General features: G+C 37.9%; 1 protein-coding gene across 1 annotated transcript; it reads left to right on the top strand.

The window, feature by feature from the left end:
• The first annotated feature begins 1,436 nt into the window (after positions 1 to 1,436).
• LOC139948716 (serine/threonine-protein kinase OSR1-like) lies at positions 1,437 to 19,317 on the top strand. Its single transcript, XM_071946987.1, has 13 exons — positions 1,437 to 1,568; positions 3,828 to 3,940; positions 4,463 to 4,571; positions 5,588 to 5,729; positions 6,396 to 6,561; positions 7,183 to 7,284; positions 7,948 to 8,081; positions 8,854 to 8,968; positions 9,510 to 9,689; positions 10,324 to 10,460; positions 11,039 to 11,160; positions 12,828 to 12,889; positions 13,915 to 19,317. Exons 1-13 carry the CDS (start codon positions 1,448 to 1,450, stop codon positions 13,978 to 13,980), a joined length of 1,569 nt encoding a protein of 522 aa, XP_071803088.1. The 5' UTR covers positions 1,437 to 1,447; the 3' UTR covers positions 13,981 to 19,317.
• The last annotated feature ends 933 nt before the right edge of the window (positions 19,318 to 20,250 follow it).

The following is a 20,250-nucleotide window of genomic DNA, read 5'->3' as shown; positions in this document are numbered from 1 at the left end:
AATAATCACCATTATTAATTCGAACAGTAGAGGGCTCTGTTTATCTTAATACAAATGTTTTGCCGAAAAATAAAGTCAATTTTTTGGGGGCGGCAACATTACAAGTAGCTTAGGCCGCGCCCTCCCTAGGCCCCAATGCATTGCAGTCTTCATTGTTACAAAATGTACCTAAGCATTTTTGCAACATCAGTTTGCATTATCTGTCTAATTTATCCTTTTCTTGCTGTGCCTGAATTTCCCAACTGTTTTGTCTATTTTTTTTTTTTGCGGGGGGGGGGGGGGGGGGGAGTAAAACCTACCAAGTCTCACGCATTAGGCGTGAGACTCACGCATTAGGCGTGAGACTCACGCATTTGGGCTCTGTCTCACGCTCACATGAACAGCAACAGCATCTTATGCATAGCTGGCCTCTGGACTTGGCATCTCTGAAATTGTCTATGGTTGTGTATATTCCCATTGACTTGTGTATGGTTGTGTAATTTCCCATTGACTTGTGTATGGTTGTATAGTTTCCCATTGACTGGTGTATGGTTGTGAAGTGTCCCATTGACTTGTGTATGGTTGTGTAGTTTCCCATTGACTTGTGTATGGTTGTGTAGTTTCCCATTGACTTGTGTATGGTTGTGTAGTTTCCCATTGACATGTGTATGATTGTGTAGTTTCCTATTGACTGGTGTATGGTTGTGTCAATTCCCATTGACTTGTGTATGGTTGTATAGTTTCCCATTGACTGGTGTATGGTTGTGTAGTTTCCCAGTGACTTGTGTATGGTTGTGTAGTTTCCCATTGACTTGTGCATGGTTGTGTAGTTTCCCATTGACATGTGTATGGTTGTGTAGTTTCCTATTGACTGGTGTATGGTTGTGTCAATTCCCATTGACTTGTGTATGGTTGTATAGTTTCCCATTGACTTGTGTATGGTTGTGTAGTTTCCCATTGACTTGTGTATGGTTGTGTAGTTTCCCATTGAATTGTGTATGGTTGTGTAGTCAACATATTCTGTGTACCTCATGTTAGTTTTAATGAGGTTTTTGATGCATTTTGGCACACTTTTTTGTTCAACAATTAAATTTCCAAAAAAAAAAAAATTAAAAGAAGAAAAAAGTTGGGCGGCGATTTCGAAAGGCCTTCTAAAACTGGCAATTTTTTTTCGGGAGGGGGGATTGAGCTTTGAAAAATGTCACGCATAGCTGGCCTCTGGACTTGGCATCTCTGGCAGTAGCATCAGTAGCATCCCCCAGAATCACCATACGTTCCGCCCCTTAAAATATGATCGTATAGGATGGATTGTGAAACTACAAGGATTAAAAAAAAAGAAGCCCGATTTGCACTAAAATCTATACGTTTCAAGGAGACCTGCAGCAAGATTTCATTGGTACTCGTGCAACCAGATTTATATCATAGTAAATAAAGTACTTTAACCGAGGGCACCAGCGTAGATTTCACGATGGCGGAAGGCGGTGCTACCGAAGTTGAAGCCAGCGTTGGGCATGCCTCGCCTCCTTTACCGGCAGTGTCTGGTCCATGGCCGAATACTAAAGATTCCTACGTTCTTGGAGATCTTTTGGGTATGTTTGTTGGCTAGTTTAATAGTCAAGGTTAATATGAATAATTTAATTCATGGCCGAGTTTTTTTTGCTGACTAGACTGGACTCAATCACAAGCATCACATTCAGACGTTGGATATTTGGCATTGCATTGGCACTGCATATCGTATCTCATTATCTGCAATACATTGTGATTGTCATTGTTGCACTACCTAACATCCTAACCTTCTTATCTTATCTTTAGTTATAGTGACACGACCTACGTTAATTTAATTCAGTTATATTTCAGAGACATTTGCTTCCATTTGCACCAGTTAATGAGTTATAATAAATGTTGTCATAGACCCAGTAACTGGGGTGCTGTACTCCTTTTCAACAATTTTTGACTTTATCTGTCGTACTAGCGCCCCAGGGAATGGCACAGAATTTTAACGAATACCCAGTTTTTCGCGACACCCAGCCACAAAAAATGCCTCAAAATGACAAAAAGACCAAACAAACTAGCTCAAAAATCGCCTACTCTATTCTCGATACGTCTAGGATGTAACATCAGGCATTTAATTGTACTCACGATCATTTTTTAAACTCCAAATCGATGATTTTTAACTCCGCATCGTGGAGCGATTGACAAGTCTGCGATTTTCGGATGTGTATGGTAACGAAACATGGCGTCGCGTTGTGGGTGGATGTCCATCAACGGCTGTTTAATGCTACACTTGTTACAGGCGTTGCAGCGAATGCTATACATTGTACACGGGGATGGGTACAGGCGCTGCAGCTAGCGAGTGCCCACGTGCGTTCAATCATGGTCAACGTAACTTACACGGTGCCGGGTTGTTGGAAAATTATCAGAAAGGGGGTGAAAAGTTCTCAGAAAGGGAATATTGTCTGAAAGAGGGGATTTTTCTGGTCTGAAGTCTGCTGGATGAAGCTGGATGGTTCTGGATGAAGTCTGCTGGTCTGGATTTTTCTGGTCATCGCCCCCCCCCCCCCAAAAAAAAAGGGGGAAAAAAAAGGGGGAAAAAAGATGATAAATAAATAAATAAAAATTCTACAGTGACACTGGCAGCACTAAACATTATAAGAAGCAATTTAACCATGCACAAAAATCGTAGGCCTAGATGAAGTACAGCGGTTTTTATTTATTTATCATATTTTTCCCCCTTTTTTTTGGGGGGGGGGCGATGACCAGAAAAATCCCCTCTTTCAGACAATATTCCCTTTCTGAGAACCTTTCACCCCCTTTCTGATATTTTTCCAACAACCCGGCACCGTATAAGTTACGTTGACCATGATTGAACGCACGTGGGCACTCGCTAGCTGCAGCGCCTGTACCCATCCCCGTGTACAATGTATAGCATTCGCTGCAACGCCTGTAACAAGTGTAGCATTAAACAGCCGTTGATGGACATCCACCCACAACGCGACGCCATGTTTCGTTACCATACACATCCGAAAATCGCAGACTTGTCAATCGCTCCACGATGCGGAGTTAAAAATCATCGATTTGGAGTTTAAAAAATGATCGTGAGTACAATTAAATGCCTGATGTTACATCCTAGACGTATCGAGAATAGAGTAGGCGATTTTTGAGCTAGTTTGTTTGGTCTTTTTGTCATTTTGAGGCATTTTTTGTGGCTGGGTGTCGCGAAAAACTGGGTATTCGTTAAAATTCTGTGCCATTCCCTGGGGCGCTAGTACGACAGATAAAGTCAAAAATTGTTGAAAAGGAGTACAGCGCCCCAGTTACTGGGTCTAATGTTGTCATACAAAATTTTATTGAATTGATAATTGTTGATTGATTGATTTGAATGAAGCAATGCAGGAGATAAGTTTATTAAAGTAAATGTTGAGAGACGGAGACAGTGGATCTTAGACTAGAGTAGAGAGGAGAGATTATTAAGTAAAGTAGAGTAGGGCATTTGACTCCTTGCTAGTTGCTTGCCCTTCTGTCATGCCTGTTTACAACTTGGAAGCTGCTCATTTTTGTTTATTTTAAATTTTTTTTTTACTTTGTTTTTTCTACAGTCTAATTTGTATGCACAAAATTATAAACAGAAGACGATAAAAAAAAATAGCTGCACATCTGTTATTTATGCTATGCAATGGCATAAAAGTTACATTTATATATGAAAGTTAAATAAGCCAAAACCTGCGGCTGCCCATACGTGTTATATTCTTTTACCTTTAGCAGAATTTACAACTGTCTATATGAATTTTGGAGTAGTCAGTCACAATTGTTTTTGTTTTCTTATCCGTCTCCTGTTTTTCATTAACTAGGACATGGAGCGACGGCGTTTGTACAGAAAGCTCTGTGTACGCCTCGTAACGAGCAATGTGCCATCAAGAGAATTAATCTGGAGAAATGTGACACTACCATGGAAGAGTTGGCTGTAAGTAAACAAACACAAATCATCCTGAATAGTGGTGTAGCCACGGTGGGCGGTGCCGGATGTGCCTAGAACAAACATTTTGGCCCAGCATTCTCTGGGGTTTTCCTCCAACATCTAAAACTAAAATGTCCCTCTTATCTTCTCTCCATATGGGGTTCTTGGCTAGTACAATGATCAAAGTCACTTTTCAGAGAGTCCTTGGCTTCATAGAAAGGAAAAAAGAAATGAAATGAAGTTGAACAATCTGTAATACTGATAATTGTAACACTTAATCCTCATTATCTTGCATTCAACAAACACAAGCTTTCTCTTCTTCATTGTCACAGAAATGTTTAATTTAAACATAAATAACATTGCAAGATAACCGCTAAGTATCATTGGTTTTTTAAACCATTGATTGTTCGTCAAAAGGACCTGAACAAAGTGTGTACCATGATACTGGCTTAGCACTGCACAAAGGCTTTTGGTCTCATGTGAATCTAAACATTTTAATTTCAATTGGCTTTATTTTTACTTTAACAGAAAGAAATCCAGTCTATGGGTCAGTGTAAACATGAGAACATTGTGAGTTACTACACTTCATTTGTGGCTAAGGAAGAACTATGGTTGGTCATGAAGCTACTAGCTGCAGGTAAGAATTTAAACAAAATGTGAATAATAGTTTTTTGAAAGGGCAACGGCATCAAGGCATTTTTCTCCTTGGTAAACGGGCACCCTATGAAGAAATTGTTAATTTCTAATGGAGCACTTCAAGGGCATTAAAGGCAGTGGACACTATCGGTAATTACTCAAAATAGTTATTGGCAATAAACCTTACTTGGTAAAGAGTAATAGGGAGAGGTTGATAGTATAAAACAATGTGAGAAACGGTTGCCTCCGAGGTGACGTAGTTTTCGAGAAAGAAACAATTTTCTGTTAATTTGATTTCAAAACCTCATATTTAGAATTTGAGGTCTCGAAATCAAGCATTGGAAAGCACACAACTTCGTGTGACAAGATTTTTATTCTTTCATTATTATCTTGCAACTTCGACACCAATTGAGCTCAAATTTCAAATCTCAAAATCAAGGTTTGTTATTTTATGCATATGTTGAGATATATCAATAGTGTCCAGTGTCTTTAAGGAAATGACTAGGGGGCAATGAGGCAATTGCCTGTTTTCCTTTGGTGAAGTGTCATGCATTGAAGGGCCGTGGCACACCCAAAGGTTGGATTCAGTCAAATAATCTAATTCCCTTCCCAGTTTCCTCCACAGGAAAACACTTGTTTTCTTACATTGTAGATTCTAATTGTCTGTGTTTATTCTCTTGTAATTAGCTTGTAATTGTCCTGGTGTTCTGGAATACCATGGATGATGAAATACCCAGAGCTGTGGCGACTCTAACACATTGGGACAAAGGTCCTCTTCATTTAACTGCCCCCAGGGAACTTTTTAGGAAAGTGAATAATAGAACAACACCAGCAAGTCTCCATAACTCTGTGTGCATAAGTTTGTGTTATTTTGTTATTTAAAAAAAATGAAAACAAATATCCATAATTTCTTGTAAAGAGTAATTACTACACGATTGTACCCCCAATAGTCACCATTTATCTAACCATGTTTACTCCACAATTGAGTGTAATTTATCTCATATTGAATACTTTCAGGATCTGTGTTAGACATCATGAAGCACGCTATGAAGAAATCCCCCACTAAAACTTGCCATTTGGATGAAGTCGTGATTGCCACGATCTTAAAGGAAACTCTTAAAGGTCTTGAATATCTGCATGAAAATGGACAAATACACAGGTAAGCATATAACCCACTTTTAATTCAGACCAGTTCAATTCAAAATACTTTAATCACACTTTACAAGCAATTCCAACAGTAGATCAGATTTCCTTTACAGTATCTGTATCTTTATCTGTCATCAATCTCCAAACTGGGATATTACTAGTTGCAGGCCCAATAAATTATTAATATACTTGGTCTCGTTTTTAAAACCACAGTGGATGAATTTGACTAGTCAGATAGTAGAAGGGTTGACTGTGTATTGTGTGGATGCATCCACCACATGATACATATTGCAGTCTGGCATAGTTTATCTATCATTCAAAACCACAGTGGATGATATTGAATGGTCAGACAGTAGGAGGGTTGACTGTGTACTGTGTAGATGCATTGACCACATGATATCACAGTGGATGATATTGAATGGTCAGACAGAAGAAGGGTTGACTGTGTACTGTGTAGATGCATTGACCACATGATATCACAGTGGATGATATTGAATGGTCAGACAGTATGTGAATTTAAGAAACCGGTCATTAAAGATAATTATTACAAAATAGGCAGACCATCAACAATATGGCAAGATAGCTCAGGTGGTAGAGCACTGGCCCATGAATCCAGATGTTGCAAGTTCAAACTCTTCTGCAGTCAATTGTCTTCAAAATGAGTTCTTCTCTTTGCCAGGGATGTGAAAGCTGGTAATATCTTACTAGGAGATAATGGTATGGTACAATTGGCTGATTTCGGAGTCAGTTCTTGGATTGCTACTGGTGGGGACATGTCTAGAGATAAAGTACGGAATACTTTTGTTGGAACACCATGCTGGATGGCTCCAGAAGTTATGGAACAGGTAATCATGATGATTTGATTTGACTACAAGGATTTTGAGGATTAACAAAAACAAGAAAATGGAAATGTTCTAACCTTTAGTTTAGTTTCCCCGAGTTCTGTGAAAAAAATCCACAGGCAAATCACTCAAGTGGGATTCAAACCCAGGACCTTTACATTGCTTGAGCAGATGTCTTACCACTAGACCACTGAGCTAGCTTGATTGCTAGAGGCAGTTTGAATCCTATGTAGTGCAAACACTCGGGTGGGATTCAAACCCACGACCTTTGCATTATTAGAGCAGATGTCTTACCACTAGCCCCTTGAGCTAGCCCGGTGGCTAGAGGCAGTTTGAATCCTATGTGTTGGCAAATCACTCCGGTGGGGTTCAAACCCACGACCTTTACACTGCTAGAGCAGATGTCTTACCACTAGCCCACTGAGCTAGCTTGATTGCTAGAGGCAGTTTGAATCCTATGTAGTGCAAACACTCGGCTGGGGTTCAAACTCACGACCTTTGCATTACTAGAGCAGATGTCTTACCACTAGCCCACTGAGCTAGCTTGATTGCTAGAGGCAGTTTGAATCCTAACCAGTGGGGACAAGTTGTACTGAGAAACTGATTTGAATGATTTGATTGCAGGTCAGAGGTTATAAATTCAATGCTGATATCTGGAGCTTTGGAATTACCGCGATTGAGCTGGCGTCTGGTACCCCACCTTATGCTAAATATCCACCTATGAAGGTAAGAATGGATACCAAGATATTAAGTAGTATCAGGTATAAAAATAATTTATTGTCAGTGTTGTGATTAAGAGTTTACCTAAGTTGTAGTATCTGGTGTGTTTGTGATGGTTGAAAATAAGGTCATCATGTGCCAGTAAAGTTGGAAATATTAAAACCTCATAAAAACCTCATCTTAAAGACACCTGTCCTTCATTAAAATCTCATCTTGAAGACATTGTTTCTTCATTGAATCTCTTCGTAAAGTGTTTAGGTACTATTTGTAGGACAAAAAACACAATATCCAAAGATTTCCATGGTTTGTAGATAATGAGTGTAGAAAGCTTCTCTTAAAATATTACTTGCTGAGGTGCTGTAGTTTTTTGGAACTTACTAAAACAATGTTACAAAAACAATTTTGTCTCAGGTGACAAAAATTATTTTAACATGCACAGCGTTTTAACCAGTAAGGATATTTATGCGACTCTCTTGAAAATATCGCTCTGTGATTTTCACTTTTTTTTCTGAAACTCGTTGACTTAAGAAGCTGAAACTTTTCCAGGTACATTATATTACACACATCTTCATTCACAGTGAGTTGGGATTCATGTCATGGCCAAAAACCTTGATCTACAAAATAAATTAAAAACCTTTCAGACATCTGTTTCTTCTTTTATTTTCTCAGGTTCTGATGATGACTCTTCAGAATGACCCACCTTCTCTAGAGATGGCATTTAACAACAAAGATGACGTCAAGAAATATAGCAAAGAGTTTCGCAAAATGATCTCCAAATGTTTACAGAAAGACCCAGACAAAAGGTGAGTTTCTTAGAGATCTTTAAGAATGGAGACACAACACTTTGATTGCTCAGCTTTGTTATGTCTGCTCGCTTCACCGGACAAGCCCTAATCCGCTGTATACAACAGCCCAACACCTCCCAAACTTCTTTTGTCGTTCCATTGCTTATTCAGATATTAATCCCCCTGGCAAGGGACTGGGGTTTTAATGAGTCCTTCGGCCAGAGCATGACCTATTGGGTGCTGGCATATTCATGATTTATGCAATCCTTTTGTAAGTGTTCACTGAGTTAAAAGCCGCCGGAATCCGGCGGTTTACGGCGGAAAATGGGGGTTAGTTAAAGACGGCCTCCCTAATCACTCTTAGAAAACTTACTTGGTAAACGTTACAGCGAGTGATAGGTTCCCTCTAGAAGGTGTATGTTTGGTAATTACTCTGAGAAAACTTACTTGGTAAACGTTACAGCGACTTTTATAGCATCTTGAGAATCATGTCATTTTGAAGGAATGTGGAAAAAGATATCAGTTTTTACCTCAACACTTTGAATTACTGTCAGAAATGTTTCTCAGATTTTGTAGTCCAATTACAAATTGTCCTTCCTGCAAGCACTAAATCGCTCCAGATTTTTGGCGATATCTCAAAAACGCTATCACCCGTTGATATTGAATTTTGCAGGTTAGCATTATTGATGTACATTTATAAAGTATTAAACAAATACAAAGGTATACGTTCCTTCTGAGTTGGCTGAAGAGCACTTATAAAAAATATATTGTTTTTTCTTTGTCAATCCAGACCATCAGCAAGTGAGCTTCTTAAGAGTCCATTCTTCAAGAAAGCTCGAGACAATCATTATCTGAAAGAGAAACTCTTAGATCAAGCACCAACGCTAGATGACCGTGGACAAAAGGTAAAGAAACATTTGAAACCTAATCCTTTGTATTGACCGCTTGCACGCACATCACACGCGGTGATAGGTGGTCAATAGGTTAAGGTATTAACGCAGCGTCACCTAAATGCGCGCTTCACTGAATAACGCTCATGAACATTGCCCACCAGTTTGGCACATCCAAGACTATTCTGATGACGACGTCAGGTGAATTGGGTCAATTGGTCACTTATTATCTCTTTCTACCCTTTCAGTAACATCATTTTTTCTGTTTCATGTTTTGTTTTAAATACATACTGGGGGGGGGGGTTTCTGGGGGGGGAGAGAATGTTTATTGACAAGGGGAAGGGCACAGGAAATGTTGATTGTAACGTTGCAAATGGGTGGCCCAAGTATTTCGGACCGAATTGTTAATACCTTAAGTTTGAAATCTTACTTATTTGTATTCGCACTCAGGTGACTCGTGTACCAGGGTCCAGTGGTTGTCTTCATCCTACAGAGGATGGATGGGAATGGTAGTTACGATATGACTTATTGATGATTTATTTGTATCCACACTCAGGTGACTCGTGTACCAGGGTCCAGTGGTCGTCTTCATCCTACAGAGGATGGATGGGAATGGTCCGATGATGAACTAGATGAGAATTCTGATGAGGGACGGAGAGCTAGCGTTGGACGCTCTCCTCGGATTGCTATGGATATGAAGATGCAGCTGCAGAAAGAAAAAGCACATAATTTGCCGGTAATCAATTCAGTGGCTTCAATTCTTTACATTACACATCTTAGATCAATCAGATGCTTGTATGAGAACATAGGGTCATACTTTGGTAAGGACCAGATTTGTTTTTGTAATTTAAATCGCAAAGCTTACCTGTTATAAGATGGTAGTGGAAGTGTGAAATGCCCTTTTTGATCAGAAATCAGAAGAAAAAACATTTGAACCTGAGAAACGATTACTGCATGAAATGTTCTCTGATTTCTGAGTGTTCATGTCTGTTCACGAACGCTTTGGCCAGAGATGGGCCTGCTCTCACCTGGCTTAATATAATACAGTAGCTTGTGATAATACAAAGCATGTCGAGAATTGTTTCGCTCTGAAGTCATTTGGCTATAGAACAAGACACCAGTTGTTATCCCCCAAAATTTGAATCAGAGAAATGTTGCTGTCAGACACGTTTCTGAGATTGTGTATTACAATTACGGATTATTCTTCCTGCGATGACATAAAACCGCTCCAAAACTAAACATTCTACCACCTTTGAAATAAAATGGTTACTTTTATTGCATAAATCTACATTTGTATAGGATTGAAAGCAAAGGTATACTTCCTTTTATTGTTTTAAGTTGAAATACTTTGTTTTGGATGTGATTTGAAGGTTTCAAAAGAAGAAGCAAAGAAACCTGAGATTGTGAATTCCAACGTGTTAGCTCAGCCACCAGCTTCACCGTCAGCAGCTACTACTGAAGGGGATCTGGAACCAGGACCTACACTTCATATGGTACTCAGGTTAAGGTATGCTTAGTATTTCAGAACATTCTAGAATTGCTAATAGAGCAGGGGCCAATGTCTAAAGCTGCTTAAGCAAAATAATTGCTAAATAAGCACAAAATTTGCATTTTTAAGCACGAAAATAGCTTGCTTATTTTTCACATGTTACTGGCAAAATTGTAATGTCATATACATTACTTGTGACTGATATTTAGCTGTTGTTTACTTAGCATAACAATTGACTGGAGTCTTCGCTGGTAATCTGATCTTACTAAGCAAGGATTTTTTTGCTTAAGCAAAATTGTGTGCTTAAGCAGCTCTATGAAATTGGGCCCAGTTGCTGGCATGAGTTAACTGGCCTGACTCTAGTTTCACCGGCGTCCAGTGTAAATTTGAGCCCTGGTCATTAAGTGGCAATAATTTGATGTTTGGATAATTACCGATTGCAAACACCAACTTGCAAAAGAAAAAAATTGGAGTTTTCATAAGAACATAATCTACCTGGCAAGTAGATACACACATGGTGTTACCAAATATACATTATTACCTCACCATGCAATGCCTCAAATCACATAATTTTATCTCTCTTTTTGTTTTTTTAGGAATGCTCAACAGGAACTGAATGATATTCGCTTTGATTACACTAAAAATAAAGACAATGCCGACAATCTCGCTCGTGAGTTAGTTTCAGCTGGTCTTGTTGATGGTCGAGATCTTGTTATTGGTAAGTGGTATGAAAGAATACAACAAGTTGTTATGGTTGTTGTTTATTTGGGAGATCTTGTTATTGGTGACCGGTATGAAAGAATACAACAAGTTGTTATGGTTGTTGTTTATTTGGGAGATCTTGTTATTGGTAAGTGGTATGAAAGAATACAACAAGTTGTTATGGTTGTTGTTTATTTGGGAGATCTTGTTATTGGTGACCGGTATGAAAGAATACAACAAGTTGTTATGGTTGTTGTTTATTTGGGAGATCTTGTTATTGGTAAGTGGTATGAAAGAATACAACAAGTTGTTATGGTTGTTGTTTATTTGGGAGATCTTGTTATTGGTGACCGGTATGAAAGAATACAACAAGTTGTTATGGTTGTTGTTTATTTGGGAGATCTTGTTATTGGTGACCGGTATGAAAGAATACAACAAGTTGCTATGGTTAGTGTTTATTTGGGAGATCTTGTTATTGGTAAGTGGTATGAAAGAATACAACAAGTTGTTATGGTTGTTGTTTATTTGGGAGATCTTGTTATTGGTGACCGGTATGAAAGAATACAACAAGTTGCTATGGTTAGTGTTTATTTGGGAGATCTTGTTATTGGTGACCGGTATGAAAGAATACAACAAGTTGTTATGGTTGTTGTTTATTTGGGAGATCTTGTTATTGGTGACCGGTATGAAAGAATACAACAAGTTGTTATGGTTGTTGTTTATTTGAGAGATCTTGTTATTGGTGACCGGTATGAAAGAATACAACAAGTTGCTATGGTTAGTGTTTATTTGGGAGATCTTGTTATTGGTAAGTGGTATGAAAGAATACAACAAGTTGTTATGGTTGTTGTTTATTTGGGAGATCTTGTTATTGGTGACCGGTATGAAAGAATACAACAAGTTGTAATGGTTGTTGTTTATTTGGGATCAGACAACAAGGAATGAGATTTGCTTGGCACTGTAGTAGGAGCGAGGAGTCTGCATCATTCACTGGGAACCAAACCATGGACACAGGAAATGTCGTCGGCCAAAGTTGACCTACTTGGATCAGTTTAAGGAAAGAAACCGCACTGAAGACATCAGAGTTATTGACAGCAATGGAGGACATCCCTAGAACCTTATAGAGAGCCATCACAGTATTGGGGAAACCACCAACAAACTAAACTAAACTGTCTCCTAACGATGACTAGAGCAAGCTACCCGAAACGTTGAGACCAATTCAGAACTGACTCCGCGGCAGTACAGTTAATACGTCCTATAAGCTAAAGTTGTAGTCCAAATCTATTTTCTATACCCTCCGCCCTTGTAATAGTTGAAAAAGCAGGACAGTTCTTTTCAGAACTGAGAAGTCTCCCGAACCCCCGATAACTACTCGGCAGCAGTAGAATAAAGCAAGACAGTTCTCTAAGAACAAACTCTACCTGGCAAGTAGATACACACATGGTGTTACCGCAGACCAAATATACATTGATACCTCACCATGCATTGCCTCAAATACTATAAACTAAACTAACTGTTGTGATTGTACTTGTCATTATTTTTTGATTATTACAAATATGAAATTTCAATTAATGCCCTTAGAGCACTGAGTCGACAATGCAAAAAATAATTTATTTATTTATGTTTCAAATGTTGCTTTCCATTTTCCAGTGATATAACGTCTTAAGATCTGTTTCTTTACAGTTGCTGCAAATCTTCAAAAGACGGTAGATAACCCAGAGCATAAAAACGCCACGTTTAAATTGGTAAGTGGTTTCTTAAGACCAAAAGCTTTCGAAGATAAACTATTGATCTGTAATTCATTAATAGTTATTAATTTTTTTTTTTTTTACCCATACACCGATGTGTGTTAGCACTGTATACTCGGTACTTTCCCGAGTCCTGTACAGTGCTAACACACATCGGTGTATGGGTAAAAAAAAAAAAAATTAATATTCTTTATCCCCGATGCAAATTTAACATCTATCATTAATAGTTGTTGTGATATATTACAAATCCACCAAACCATTCAAGATATTTGAATATTATTCATGGCCTTTTCTGTGGTGCAATATTGTTGATTTTCTCGTATTGGTGTATGTCATTGTTTTTGTTTTTGTCTTAATTTTGCTGTATTTTGCTTACTCTTTTTAGCTTAATGTTTGTAATATGTAAAAATACTGTGCAGCGTTTTGTGATTATTATGTAAGACGCTATATCAAAAATAAATTATTATTATTATTAATTATTTAGATATCACACTGTATTGGTTTGATAGACAACTTGGTTGTATTTGTTTTTACCCGTCACTGATGTGTGTTAGTACTGTATACTTGGTACTTTCCTGAGTTCTAAGAACAAAATCAAAGTATACAGTGCTAACACACATCAATGTAAGGGTAAAAACAAAACATATTCTTCGCTGAAAAAATATAATTAGCTGTTGCAAACTGCCTACCAACCATAAGGGACAGATGGTATAAGAAAATATGTTGAGCGCCTGCCGTCGATTTCACAAAACTCTTACTTAAACTTAAGACTAATCTTAGGACTTAAGACGAGTCCCAACCCTGCACTGTAGCATGCAGACCTTAAGATTAATTCTTAGTTAGGACGAGTTACTCGTCCTAACTCGAGATGAGACGAGTCATAAGTCTTTGTTAAATCCACCTCTGATGTTTCAACCCTAGCCTTCGAGAAAGACTCTCGGGTTAAAAGATCAGACTGTTAACTTGGTTTCCTTTTTTTTCTTGTTGTTAATTATTTTTCCAACTTATTATTATTTGATCAGAATTCTGGTGATAGTCCAGGGGATGAGGAGCATCTTATAGGTTTCGCCAAGTTGTCAATCAGTTAAGATCAAGAAGTGTCGTCAATAGGTGATGTATTCATCATATTATGATCTTAAGGCGTTAAATGAGAGCTGATGTAACAGTATAGTGCGGAAAACGACACAGTTTTGACTCGTTACTTGAAGTCTGGTTGTCAATCCATAAATCTTGGTTGGTATACATTTCAATATAACCATGTAGATATACAGAGGACCAGGCTGACACTGCAGTGGAACAGGCCAGAAAAGACTGGTGCTTATAAAAGAGATTGATTTAACGCACTGGCTGGTCAGGTTACTAGATATTATTTCTGTTGTTGTGAATTTGTGCACACTACAAGGACAGACAGAAGGCGTTGTTTTTTCTTTTAACACAAACACAATGTACAGAAAGTAAAATCTTGTTGCTTAAAAAAAGTTGCACACTGTTTGCAAAAAGTATGTAATGGACGTCCTTGCAAATGGTTGTTTGTTAAACGACCACTCTGTGAAAAAAAAACAATAACGTGTACACTCATTTTCTGCAAAATATATATCTTTTGATAAGCCAGCTTTCCCGTGTAAAATGGAAATATGTATCGAGTAAAAACTCATTTAAAAAATCAAAATCTTGAACTGAAAGTAAAGACTTGAAGAAGTGACAAGTTTTCCTTGAAGGAACTGTCTTCTTTTTAAAACCTGAGCAGTTTAAATGGAGCCAATTATTGCTGGTTCATGCTCTGGACCTAGTTTTGTGAATAAAGAGATCAAACTATTCCATGTGCCATATTCAGGTGTCGCAAGTTGTTAGGACTTGAAAAGGAAACAAATTGGTTGAAAAGGAAAAATATTCATCACACCAAATTGCACATTTTATTTAACATCAGGTTCAAGTCTGAAAGTAACAAGAACTGTTTGGCGTGTATACATGTATTTGCCTTCGGAATTGTAGATTCAGGAAAAAAAAACAGTCTTGTCGATTGTATGCAACTCTTGGTGTGTATAAATTGAGCAAGTTCTTAAAGCCATTGGACACTTTCGGAACAGAAAAAAAAAGTTCACAGATTTACAAACAACTTACAGGGTTTACAGAGGGTAGTGGAGAAAGACTTCCCTTGAAATAATATTCCACGAAATGCTTTACTTTTTGAGAAAACATTAAAACAACATCTCGATATCGAGAGCTCCGGATTTATTTTAAACACATGTCATGACACGGCGAAACGTGCAGAAACAAGGGTGGGGTTTTCTGTTATTTTCTCCCGACTTCGATGACCGATTGAGCCTAAATTTTGTTATTTTATACATAAGTTGTGATATACGAAGTGTGGGCCTTGGATAATACTGTTTACCGAAAGTGTCCAATTGCTTTAAAAAGCAGCTTTTCAAAATAAATACTCTCATCTCCATTTAAAAGTCTTAATAAATATTTTAACCATCTTCCACCGAAGGTTTCCACGACAACCATTAACGACCTCTATTTTGTTTATTTGTTTAATTTGAGGAAATATTATTAGCTGCTTGTAAACTGCTTACCACCCAAATGGACTTATAGTATATATGCAATTATCAGTTAATGGCCCAACGTTTTGACCCTAGCAGAGTCTTTTCAAGGGCCAAATGAAAGGGAAAGACTCTGGTCAAAACATTGGACCATTCACTATTTTTTGCATTTTTTGTATTTGATTTCTTAGTTTATGTATTCATATTTTATTACTCTTGACCTAAGAGCAGCCATCTTGGGCTGTAGCAGAATATAAAATAAATAACCCATTGACGACGCAGAGCGCTTTTTATAAAACATAACAAAATGATTAATGCCCGGCCTCTAACAGACGGCAACATAACTGTCTGGTGAGCACTACACTTAACTGCCAGGAGTCATTTACTTTGTGTACATTTTGACTCTTAAAATGGCAGACTGGATAGGTGTCTGTAAGTGTGTAGCGCGGTATGCAATGGATCCATACCATTCTTTGTAAAAGTCTGATCCAACTTAGTCATCCTTGAAATAGTTGTCATAATGATGGAGATCATTTCTATTTGTTTTTCTCTTTTAAAATAAACCCCCAATGATAACAGATCATAGCACAAAATCTTCTCAAGCAAAAAGCGGGAAAACACTTTTGTAATTACAAACTGTGTAAGTTGTGTGACCTGCCCTGAAATTTAGAAAAAGTGTAAAAAATATAGAAAGAATGATATATAGCTACCATAGATAAATACATAATGACAGTATAGTGTTCCGACGGGTGTGTAGGGATGAGATTTAATGAAACCCTAAAATCAGGACAAATTCTGAAACTGCCATACCTGCTCAGCCCTCCGGCAAAACAGCCTCACTGAAAAATTTTGGTTTCTTATTTAAGTTCATTTCTGGGTAAATAGAGGACATTTTTTTCATTTCAAAGTTTCAAAGATAACATTTGTTATCTCAACCTTACACTTTCATCCTGTTTTTATGGCAAAACAGCTCTTTGCTCTTTACTTTGGGCTTTTCTCAAAATGTCATTTTTCAAACTAAAGATTGTTCATATAAATGTTATATAAAGATAAAGTTTTAATTAAGTTGTATTTTTATTTTGAGGTAAGTGGGTAATTGAAGTTATAGTTCATAAATTTCAGTTGAAATCTTGTTTATCTTGTTTAGTTTACAAGTGCCAATGTTACCATGTAGGTCTAAAACTGCCTTGTTTCATTTCCATCAATACATCCTCATCATCTATAAGACAGAAGAAATGATGTCATCTTAAGAAAGTGTTACTAGAGCGTGCCTCATTGTAGGTATTCTACATTAAACTACATTCAAAAGACTCTTTAAGCACATTATATACACGGCAGCTCACAAATCACCTACTATTGTGTCATTGTGGTGGTCGATAGTTGCTGAAGTATTTAAAAAAAATGTAACACATAAAGTTGCAACCAAATGTTGGTAAAATGTGACATCAAATTTTAAAAGGATATCTTGAGTTTTAGTTTCTATTTTATATACAGTTTGCATGTAGTTCCTTTGTAGTTACTTTGCAAACACTAATTGAAAATTAATGAAGTAAAAACAACAAATTGTTCCCCATGCTCTTCAGTCATGGTCAGGGGTGGATTTCTTAAAGAGTTAAGACTTGTCTTATCTCAAGTTAGGACAAGTTACTCGTCCTAACTTAGGACCAGACATAAGTTTTTAAGTTAGGACTAGTCCTAACTCTTTGTGAAATCGCTCCCTGGTTTCCGTTTTAAAAGCAGATGCCAACACTCTCATAGGTTTGCCAAAACAGTTATTGAGTGTCCAATTATGTACTTAAATTAAACCCAATGATATGGATTTATTGTGTTGATTTTATACACAAGTGTATAGATAAGGCGTGTTTAAACTCCTCAATATTGCCTCTGTAGCCATCAGTCATAGCCATAGTCGCTTGAATCTGACTCGGCTAACTATTCTGATTGGCTCATTCTTACAAAGACTGGTGCCATTTTAATATCCCATTAATGTATTGTTATTATTAGAAGTAAGAGAACTTGACCTGTAACGCCATGGTAACCATCTTGTTTTTCTCCCATTTAAAGGGGCTGTGTCATCATGGTTTTAGCAGGTCTGTAGCTGTACATGGTATTAGGAACTCTTACTGCAAGCTTGTGTGGGCTCTCCATAGATTTGAGAGAGTTTTCGTTTTCGACAACGGAAGATTCTGTGACAGTAAGTAGTTTGCAGTCAAACAGTGTGGTTTTCAGCACAGTGCCGCTTCATCCCAAGTACTGTCGTGAAATAAAGCCGACGCATGTGCAGATGACGCCAGACGTCATCATTATCGTTGCAGAACAATTCGTTGTCGAAAACGTAAGCTTCCTATATGGAGTGAAGGTGCGCAGTAACTGGGTGAGAGTTTATAATTCCATGTTAAACCACAGGTCTGCTTTGATCATCTTGACATTACCTGTAAGTCAGTTTCTATCCGAATGAGGCGGGAATGGTCCTCAATGAACCAGGCAATATTGCTTGAAGATTATAGAAATACAAAACTAAGAATGTTGAGCATTGTGGTCCGCCGACTGACCCAATGGAGCTTGGTGTGTCTGCTAGTTATCAAGTATCAATATCATGTTATTTCACATTAAGCATTCATCTGAAGTTGAGTTTCCAATATCTGCTTGAACAGCAAATACACCAGGATACCAGTTACAGATTGTACATGTGGGATGCTATTTTGGCTGGTTACCTTATTCTGCTAAGCATTTTTGGTTATGCTTAGCTATTTCTGTGCATAAGCAGCTGAATTAAATTATGCCCAGGAACACACTTGGTATTCTCGGAGTGCTATTATGAATCAAGTAAAAGGCAGAGAAGTTTTATTTTAGGTTCATCTTCCCAAATATGATATTTTATTGAAAGAGATTTGGTTTTGTTTGTAAAGGATTGCATAAATGTAAGAAAAAGATAGAAACAAGACTGAATGGTTATAAAAGGAATGTTGGACAGAGAGTAATAATAAGTAGAATGCATACTGTGCATTTATGTCAAACCTTGTCTCAGTGTCAGTGAAATTTGTAAATAACCAAATTTTATACTTGTACATGTATTGTATAGTTAAGTGTCTTGTTTATTATATATATTTGGTTTGCGGTAACACCATGTGTGTATCTACTTGCCAGGTAGAGTTTGTTCTTGGAGAACTGTCTTTCTTTATTCTACTACCGCGGAGTAGATTTTCCGGGTGTTTGGGTGACTTCTCAATTCTGAAAAGAACTTTCCTGCTTTTCAACTATTACCGTGGACTAAGTGCTACGATCGATATTTGAACTGACGTTTGCACATTGTATCAATCTTGTCTCAGTGTCTGTGAAGTTTGTAAATAACCAGTTGTTGTATTTTTATTTTATAGTTAAGTGTGTTACTCAAGGACACAAGTGCCAGGACAGAGATTTGAACCAACATTGTGGCTCAGCGACCGTCTGGCCCCAACTTGCTTAGCGCAGGACCTAAAGCCTCCAGTATACTCTTCTTTTATGTCATTACTTACTAAATTGTTTAGACATTAAAGATTGAAATGTCTGTCTTGAGGCTTAACAGCCCTACACCCAGAACTATGAGGTTGGTTCCACTGTCGTCTCCAAGATCGATAGCGGAACAAACCTCATATAGTTCTACTGTAAACCAGCTCTATTCCTTCTGAATTATTCACTTTGGCAATACAGTCATCATAGAGCCAAGTTTCAGTGCTTTGTGTTTTTAAATCACCTGATTACACGCTTATTGTTCAAACCATTGCGTGAACTATGGAGGTTGAATTGTTGCAAGTGTTGGAGCCTGCAGCAGAGAAGAGTGAGCAATCAATGTTTGATATTTTACTTGGAATATTGAAATAAAACTAGATTGATTATGATAAATAGTAATCAGTTTTGTAAAGTAAGAGTTGGACTGATGTTTTTGGTAACCTAGGTTCTGGTTGTAGGTACAGTCCTTGAGTTTCAGCTTTGAGGGGCCCAAGGCTATTTTCAGTTTGAAGAGGGCATTTCCACTGGAAAATCTTAAAGTGTAACAGAAAGTTTTGAAGGGGCACCAATGCTAAGACCAGGGCAACAGAGGGCATCTCCGTGGCCTTAGTGTAATTCCAAACCTGTGTGTAATTCCTGTCAACCATTGCGAGGTCGGACTCCTTGTTCAGACTTGCCCTTCGTCCTACTCATACTCATTGTTGTTTAATAACCGCAATGTCTGTATGAATTTATGCTTCAATATTTTACTTTGCTAATTTGTTTGACTCCAGAAAGCTCTCCTGTGGTGCATTCTTTCTTTGGATAAGTTTTCAGCTCTGATGGAAATGATGTTCAAATAATCTCTGAGGGAATCAGATGGACTACAAATAATCAGCGACGACCAGTCTTGCCAGTCCTCACTCACTCAACTGCGTGAGATATAAAGGTGAGTTTTTTAAAGCGTTTTAAATTAAGGTAATTCTTTATCACCAGAGTTCAAAAGACTATTGGTTTGATATAGGCTTGTACACTAGCCAGCAACCATCCCACTTAAATGTCACTCTAGATCCTCCCCAACATGTCACCTGCAAGCGAAGTTCTAGATCCTCCCCAACATGTCACCTGCAAGCGAAGTTCTGTGTCGGATCACTTTTCATGCATCTACACTGTACTACCAATATACATCACCCAAACTGTAGCTCACCAATGTTTTCATCTTTCGACATGATTTCAGTTTATTCTGGATCTCATCATGGAGGTAGATCTCGTCTGCGACTGTCTGTTCTCCTTATCAGCATCTCCTCCCCTGTCCCCTGTCTTGCAGTTTGAAACAGAATTTGCTTT

This window comes from Asterias amurensis, chromosome 16 (assembly GCF_032118995.1).
Source record: "Asterias amurensis chromosome 16, ASM3211899v1".
NCBI lineage: Eukaryota > Metazoa > Echinodermata > Asteroidea > Forcipulatida > Asteriidae > Asterias > Asterias amurensis.
The sequence above is the reverse complement of the archived record's forward strand: the minus strand, read 5'-3'. Positions and strand labels throughout refer to the sequence as shown.

Coding starts and splice junctions, on each gene's coding strand:
- LOC139948716 (XM_071946987.1), top strand. CDS start 1,448: ATGGCGGAAGGCGGTGCTACCGAAGTTGAAGCCAGCGTTGGGCATGCC. Junction 3,941..4,462: donor CTACCATGGAAGAGTTGGCT/GTAAGTAAACAA, acceptor TTACTTTAACAG/AAAGAAATCCAGTCTATGGG. Junction 11,161..12,827: donor TGGTCGAGATCTTGTTATTG/GTAAGTGGTATG, acceptor GTTTCTTTACAG/TTGCTGCAAATCTTCAAAAG.